Genomic DNA, 8,036 nt, shown 5'->3' with positions numbered 1-8,036 from the left:
GATGTATTTATATGTCATGAACATCTTTCAAAATGCATTAGCTGGACATAACGGTAGAGATGGGTGCATGTTTTTTTTAACCTTTATTTAACTAGGCTAGTCAGTTACGAATCAATTCTTATTTTCAATGACGGCCTAGGAACAGTGAGTTAACTGCCTTGTTCAGGGGCAGAACAGACAGATTTGTGTCTTGTCAGCTCGGGGATTGGATCTTGCAACCTTTCGGTTACTAGTCCAACGCTCTAACCACTAGGCTACCTGCTGCTCCGTTTCTAATTGGTGTGGGATTATAATATGTGTAACCGATGTGAAATGGCTAGCTAGTTAGCTGTGGTGCGCGCTAATAGCGTTTCAATCGGTGACGTCACTCGCTTTGAGACCTTGAAGTAGTGGTTCCCCTTGCTCTGCAAGGGACGCGGCCTTTGTGGAGCGATGGGTAACAATGCTTCGTGGGTGTCAGTTGTTGATGTGTGCAGAGGGTCCCCGGGTCGGGGCGAGGGGACGGACGTAAAGGTATACTGTTACATTGATGCTGTTGACCCGGATAACTGGTTGCTGCGGAAAAGGAGGAGGTCGAAAGGGGGGAGAATGTAACCGATGTGAAATGGCTAGCTAGTTAGCGGTGGTGCGCGCTAATAGCGTTTCAATCGGTGACGTCACTCGCTTTGAGACCTTGAAGTAGTGGTTCCCCTTGCTCTGCCCTAACCCTAATCTTAACCCTTTAACCTAACCCCTAAGCTTAACCCTAACTAACGTTTGCCAACTTGCCACCTAGCAAGAATTCGTAACATATCGTACGTTTTACAAATCCATAAATATTGTACATTTGTAAATTCGTAACATAAAATAAGAATTGTAATTTGTAACATGAACATTCACAAATGTGGACATTCACAAATTAATACATACCATACAAAACGTAAAATATCGTACAAAAAATAGTCAATGAGATTTACGTACAGAATAATGCGAAATGCTCTGAGACCAGGTTGGAAAGACACATATAGTAGCCCTAAATTGCAGTACCGCCGCCAGCCGCAGGGAGGTGGTCTGGCTTCTCAGTGCAAACTTCCTCACGTTTTGTTGATTATTTTTACAGGTTTAATCGAAAGTAGGCTACTAAAACGAACACTACCAACACAAATGTGACCAATAGCATTATGTGTCAGGGTTTAGCCTGCGATAGTTAACTGTAAATTGTTCGTGTATCCTATAAACAGGGAGAACACGACTTTGGTTGGGAAAGCATTGTAGGGAACCAGCCTTTTCTCAGAAAGGGAGCAACTTTGAGAGGATATGGTGCCATTTTCCATGGCTTTCTGCTTGAAATGTATCAAGTGATTATTTATCTTAAAGTTAAAGCGTGTTATAGCAATATTGATAATGATATGTGATCTAAGGAGCTACAATTTGTAATGAAAAACACTTGAAAGTGAATAGGCTAGTCAAAGTTAAAATGTTGCTTGCATACTTTAATGTTTTTTTAAGGCTTTTTACGAGTCTCGTTCTGTAGGTAGACGCCCTACTGTACCGTGTGAACGATAACGTCATCATGTCGGTGCATAAACTGGTTACTGTAATTGAATGGAACGGAAGGGGGTGGGGTGCTGCTGTTTAAGACATTGATCATTGACGTTGCAAAGAAGGACCGGAGCGGCGCAAACAATCTCGGCGACCTCCGAACGCGGATGAATTCAACCTAATCCATGGTCGATCATCAGGAGATTTGATGGATTTCCTATAGGAAACTATACACTGGGTGAATAGTTCCAGTTTATATATACCGCTCCTTCTCCTCCCTGGCTCCCTCTACTCACCGCTCTAACAACGCAGAAGTCTCCACAGTCTTCATCATAAGTCATTTTCATGAACAATGACAACCAAGTTGCTGGTGTCTTTCTTACTTCTGTCAGTCCAACGGGTGCGGTAAGTCTCGTGACTGTTATGATAATAGGTGTCGTTTTTACATAGTCGAAATGTGAATTGTGGTAAAATGAATTAATTCAATTAGAGCCTATTATGTGTTGTGTATGTCGCGCGCGTCGTTGATTGGCAACAACACCGACGCGCTTGCAGAGAATTAATTGAACTTCAGAATCATTGTTTGGCCAAATAGCTATTTATACTTACCATTTGCATTATTAATTGTCGAACGTGTTTGCATATTAATAGGCTATTCTATCACAAAATAAATAGGTAGCCTAAGTAGTTAAATTCTGTAGGTAGCCTAGTTTAAATACTATATGTAAAACCGGGAACGTCCGTAATAATTGGTTTGTGTTGAGATGTGTTTGATTTTGGATTATCATTTTTCCTGTTCAATAAATTACTTCTCGTACGATTTCAGTTTAAAGTTTGGTTTCATCTGCACTTGTTATGCACTGAATTTAAAAACCTAGGCCTGTAAGACTAAGACTGATCGACTATTAATGCATTAATTATAATCTAATGTCTGTGATATTGAGATTATTTTGTAATTAATTAAACGAACTTCTTTTTTATATGATATTTAGTTCCGACCCAGACCCAAGGGACTACGATGGGGACTATGAGGACACTACTGTCAGTCAGATGCTGGCTCCCAAAAACCACCAGGCAGAGGCCACGCTCATATTAAATAACTTACTTAAGGACTACGACAAGACACTACGCCCTGATATTGGAGGTGAGTTACATTTCTGTATTTTTTACTGCGGCTATTACAAAAACTTTCAATGGAGTGTCTAAATTGCTTTGGTGATACGCGCACCTTCAATGGGCTATGTCGGAAGCGCGCTGTCCATGGTGTTGAAAGGGCCTCCTCGGGCGCGGTGCTAGCTCACTGGTGGTTTTGTGCGTGTTTTTTCCACCAACGCGCTCCGAGTTTCACCTGACAACGCAATCAACCAAGCAGGAGGAGGAAATCATTCCAGATAAACAGATACACATTTGGGCAGCATTTTTGTTGACCGGTCCATGGCCAACCCAGATTACAGGAATAATAGTAGCGCATTAACGATCAGTGGTAACGATGAGTGGGACACTGTATTGTATAGTAGGCTTAGGTTAGTTTCAGTGACACAACCATCTCCCCATCTGTCCCTTGTTGATTACAAATGGAATCTAGATGAAAGGCAGTTGTCAGAAACTCAATGCTGGTCATAAAATATTAACATTTGCACTTGACACAACCATCTCGTGCAGCCAAAGACAGATTCAGGATATGTATGTTAATTAGCTCGGTAGTGAAATTCTTCCCACAAGGCTCTCTTCATACAGTAGACACATACTGTTTATCTTAGCTCTCTGAGTCTGACAACTAAATGATAGAACTATACTGAACAAAAATATAAACGCAAGAATTTAATTGATTTCACTGAGTTACAGTTCATATGAGGAAATCAGTCAATTTAATGAAATTAATTAGGCCCTATTCTATGGATTTCACATGACTGGGAAGACAGATATGCATCTGTTGGTCAGAAAAAAATGGGCCTCACAATGGGCCTCAGGATCTCATCACGGTATTTTTGTGCATTCAAATTGCCATCGATAAAATGCAATTATGGTCCCTTATTCCTGCCCATACCATAACCCCACCGCCACCATGAAGCCCTCTGTTCACAACGTTGACATCAGCAAACTGCTCGCCCACACGCCATACACATGGTCTGCGGTTGTGAGCCTGGTTGGACTTACTGTCAAATTCTCTAAAATGACATAGGAGACAGTTTATGGTAGAGTTTATGGTAAAGAAATGAACAGTCAATTCTCTGGCAACAGCTCTGGTGGACATTCCTGCAGTAACATGCCAATTGCATGCTACCTCAACTGCACATTTTAGAGTGGCCTTTTAACATCCCCCAGCACAAGGTGCACCTGTGTAGTGATCATGCTGTTTAATCAGCTTCTTGATATGCCACACCTGTCAGGTGGATGGATTAACTTGGCAAATGAGAAATGCTCACTAACAGGGATGTAAACAAATTTGTATACAACATTTTTGAGAAATAAGCTTTTTGTGCATATGGTCAAAAAATGCATGATAATCACTGTATTAGGTTGCACATCAAAATGTATTGAATCATCCCTGATTGGATGTATTAGATGATGTGTTGGATGAAACAACATATTACTTGATTACCTCAGTAGTCTATTTATAACACTTCTTAATAAATCACTATGAATGACTTCATTAGATGATTGCTCATGATTTGGGTCCAACCAAATCATGGGCTGGTGCCACCCACTGTAAAAGGTAGTGGCACCAGTTACACCATGGTATAATGCTAGTAATTAGTAATTGATACTTAGTGTATGTGTTGATACAGGGGAACACACATGACAGGCTGTAATTTGCAATATATCCTAAGTCATTAGCTTGGCTTTTATAACGTATAAAGCTTAAAGGAATAAACCGCTTTAAAATGATATATATATATTTTTTTTTATTAGTCCACTGTTGATACAGTCCCATAATGTTTTGCATGTCAGCAATCACGTTTTCAAGATATAGAACTTTCAAAAAGCAAATTGTAATTTTCCACCATCACCATCATGATGATGTGGCAAGTGGCAATTTGCTTTGAGTTGGTAGTGCACTCAGTGATGTGGCTGGTGTGGATAAAATACCAGGACCAAATTTTTGTCCCATCCCGCCCCTTTTGCATGTAGGGGTTTTACAGTAATGTCTGAAGGTCAGATGTAATGTATTACAAATAGGGCCAAGTGTACTCTTTATTCTAGTTTTATTATGTATTATTGTCTCTTATTCATGTGGCTATGTAAACCACATATTTACTGTAGATATATGCTCCTTTTGAATGCTGTACAATGCCATAATATGCATTGTATATTCATAAACATGTATGAATATATTACATGCCTGTTATACAAGCCGTATACTACAATGCTTTGCGCCTTTGGACATTGTATTCCCTGAGTTCAGAGCTCCAACATCACCTTACAGATTATTGATATTGATGCATCTCTCGGTTCATCTCACATGAGGGAAGTGGCTGCTTTTGTGTCCTTATTATGTCAGCTTCTTTTTGGGTTGTCAGGGGATCCTAGACAAAGTGGGTCAGAATATTATTCCTCAGCATGCCGAGATGATGCGCCACCCAGTTTGGGAATCACACCACGGTACATCAGCATCAAACTCAGGAAGTAGCATTCCTCACGTGGCACTCCTCCAGTGCAGGCACGGGCACAGTGGAGGATTCAGAGGGATTCATTCACAGAGAACAGAGTTGAACCTCGGCTGCTTCTCTAGAGCTCTATGGGGCTAGGCTGGATGTGTTGGGCTATGTTTGATGACTGTCAGGGCATGTCCACTGGAAAGATGTAAGTCACGGGTTTATTTCAAGGTTGAAGGGTGTGAGAGTGTGAGTAACACTTGATGCTGCTAATTTTCTGAGTGGCATGGCCACCCACTGCCAGCTGTTGTAGCACATTGGAAAGTGTCACATTCGTCAGACACGTACCTACACCAGTCTGTGTTTGTGTGTGTGTGTGAACTTGTTTTCCTATTTGTCCAGACCAGCATGTCCTGAAAAGTTATAATGCTATTTTAGGTTCAAGGGTTAGGTTTAGGGTTTGGGGTTACGGTTAGGGTTAGGGTTTGGGGTTAAGGTTAGTGTTAGGTTTAGGGTTTGGGGTTAAGGTTAGAGTTATGTTTAGGGTTTGGGGTTAAGGTTAGGTTTGGGGTTAAGGTTAGGGTTAGGGTTAGAGTTAGGGTAAGAGTTAGGATTATGATTTTTAATGGGAATACATATTTACTTCCCAAAAAGTTCTGACAAGTAACTAAAACATGGCTCTTTATATGTGTGTGTGTGTGTGTGTTAGTGTGAGAGAGAGAGAGAGAGAGAGAGAGAGAGAGAGAGAGAGAGAGAGAGAGAGAGAGAGAGAGAGAGAGAGAGAGAGAGAGAGAGAGAGAGAGAGAGAGAGAGAGAGAGAGAGAGAGAGAGAGAGAGAGAGAGAGAGAGAGAGAGAGAGAGAGAGAGAGAGAGAGAGAAAGTGTATGTGTGTTTGAGCGTGGCATGTGAAGGTGTGTGTGAGTGTGTTTGAGCGTGGCATGTGAAGGTGTGTGTGTGTGTGAGTGTGTTTGAGCGTGGCATGTGAAGGTGTGTGTGAGTGTGTTTGAGCGTGGCATGTGAAGGTGTGTGTGAGTGTGTTTGAGCGTGGCATGTGAAGGTGTGTGTGAGTGTGTTTGAGCGTGGCATGTGAAGGTGTGTGTGAGTGTGTTTGAGCGTGGCATGTGAAGGTGTGTGTGAGTGTGTTTGAGCATGGCATGTGAAGGTGTGTGTGAGTGTGTTTGAGCGTGGCATGTGAAGGAGTGTGTGAGTGTGTTTGAGCGTGGCATGTGAAGGTGTGTGTGAGTGTGTTTGAGCGTGGCATGTGAAGGAGTGTGTGAGTGTGTTTGAGCATGGCATGTGAAGGTGTGTGTTTGCATAGAGTGGGTGGGTGGGTAAGAGGAGATCCTCACTCCAGTCTATCTTTTTGAAGTGTGAATTAACAACCCCGGCATTAGTCAGGCTGCTGTTGGAAATGATTGAAGAGGGACTTTGATTTCTGACAAAAACGCAGGTGCATCACTGTTAAATATAAATTGCCCTCAGACACGAATGGATTTAGAATGAATGCAGCTGCTCTTCTCTGAACATCCCTGTTCCTGGCGGCCAATTTGTTCAACGGAAATGCTTATCCCCTCCCAAAAGATGCATTTTAAACAATAGTTATACATTTTCATCCATAACAATAACTCTGGAGGGGGTAGCATTGCTGTAGTTCGGCACAATGCAAAGTTTGACCCCACGTTGTGTTTGAACCATTTTCAAAATCACACCGTCCAGATTCACAATGAAGGCAATCCAAGGTCGACACTCATTTTTCTTACTGAACTTTGGATGGCACTTATTCAGGGAGATGAACCTTGCTCACCCAGACACAATGCAAGACTGGCAGTACAGCACACCTACTACCCATTTACACTGGGTCAGATGTGACTGCACATCCTCCACATTTGCCCTCAGCAAATGTCTTTAGACAATCTCTTCAGAATGGAGATTCCAGTGCTAAAGCTACATTGGCTGGATCACAATCAGATGGAATCGGTTTTAGATATTTCGGCAAGGTTGGCCGCAGAAGTGGTACAGCTTTACCTGGATTGTATAGACTGTTAGCTATTGGACGCTATTGCCATTGATTTTCTTGTGCTGTTTGCAGGGCTATCAGGCGTTAATATCCTTGACGATAGCTATGTATTCTTCCAGAGTCGTTATCTCCTGTTTTAATTGACATCATCAGAGACACAGAACCCAGTCTTCTATCGGAATGATTTTTGAACGGAGGGTCACAAAATTGGTCTGGATATTTCATCCACTCGGGTTTTAGTAGATGGACAACGGTCAGAGAGTGGTAAACTTGTAGAATCGTATAGGCTTCGCTTGGCTGCACTGGATAGTCTCAGTCCTCTTGCAAAATCCAGTTTTCTATTGAATTGATTTCAGAACAAGGGGCCCACAAAATTGGTCTAGTCGTTGTAGCTCATTCAGGTGTATTATATGGATAATGGTCGTAGATTAGTAGACTTTTAGAATACTATAGGCTTAGCTACACTAGGAAAACTCAGCCCTCTCAAGCGTCTCCATAATGACACATTGACGCAACCTTTCAGAAGACAGGGAATGCCTGATACCCCTTTCTCTATTTTAAGCCCCCCAAAATTTAATTAGATTAGATCACCCACCAGAGAGGAGAGCCGAGATTCCCAGACAGGCAGACTCAATTAAATGGAGCCCACATCTGATCAAGGGAGCACTCATCTCTGACTCCTCATTTAGTTCCACCATGGCCATCCCCACTTTCTGAATCAAGCAGGTGCCCAGAGAATCATGCAAGACTTTGATTGGTTTGATACGGGCACTGCTGAGGTGCAAGGGTGTGAATGGAAGTTATCCTTATGGATGTTCAACTTCTTAAGTGTGTCTTCCACCTTCCCATTGTTAGGGATTACTAGGGTGTTTAAGGGGGGAATACGAATGATTATTTCCACA

The 8,036-nt window shown here is 42.0% G+C and overlaps 1 protein-coding gene across 2 annotated transcripts in view; it reads left to right on the top strand.

The window, feature by feature from the left end:
- The first annotated feature begins 1,095 nt into the window (after positions 1-1,095).
- The window catches only part of LOC129859643 (gamma-aminobutyric acid receptor subunit gamma-3-like), a 42,789-nt gene continuing 35,848 nt past the window's right edge, over positions 1,096-8,036 (top strand). Inside the window, exons 1-2 of one of the 2 annotated variants that reach the window (XM_055929681.1) lie at positions 1,096-1,926; positions 2,514-2,665. In XM_055929681.1, the coding sequence (XP_055785656.1) occupies positions 1,874-1,926; positions 2,514-2,665 (205 nt within the window). In that variant the 5' untranslated portion in view covers positions 1,096-1,873. The remainder of the gene's footprint in view (positions 1,927-2,513; positions 2,666-8,036) is intronic. The other variant, XM_055929682.1, reaches the window with a different exon arrangement.

The sequence above is a fragment of the Salvelinus fontinalis genome, chromosome 7 (genome assembly GCF_029448725.1).
Source record: "Salvelinus fontinalis isolate EN_2023a chromosome 7, ASM2944872v1, whole genome shotgun sequence".
NCBI classification, from domain to species: Eukaryota; Metazoa; Chordata; class Actinopteri; order Salmoniformes; family Salmonidae; genus Salvelinus; species Salvelinus fontinalis.
The sequence above is the reverse complement of the archived record's forward strand: the minus strand, read 5'-3'. Positions and strand labels throughout refer to the sequence as shown.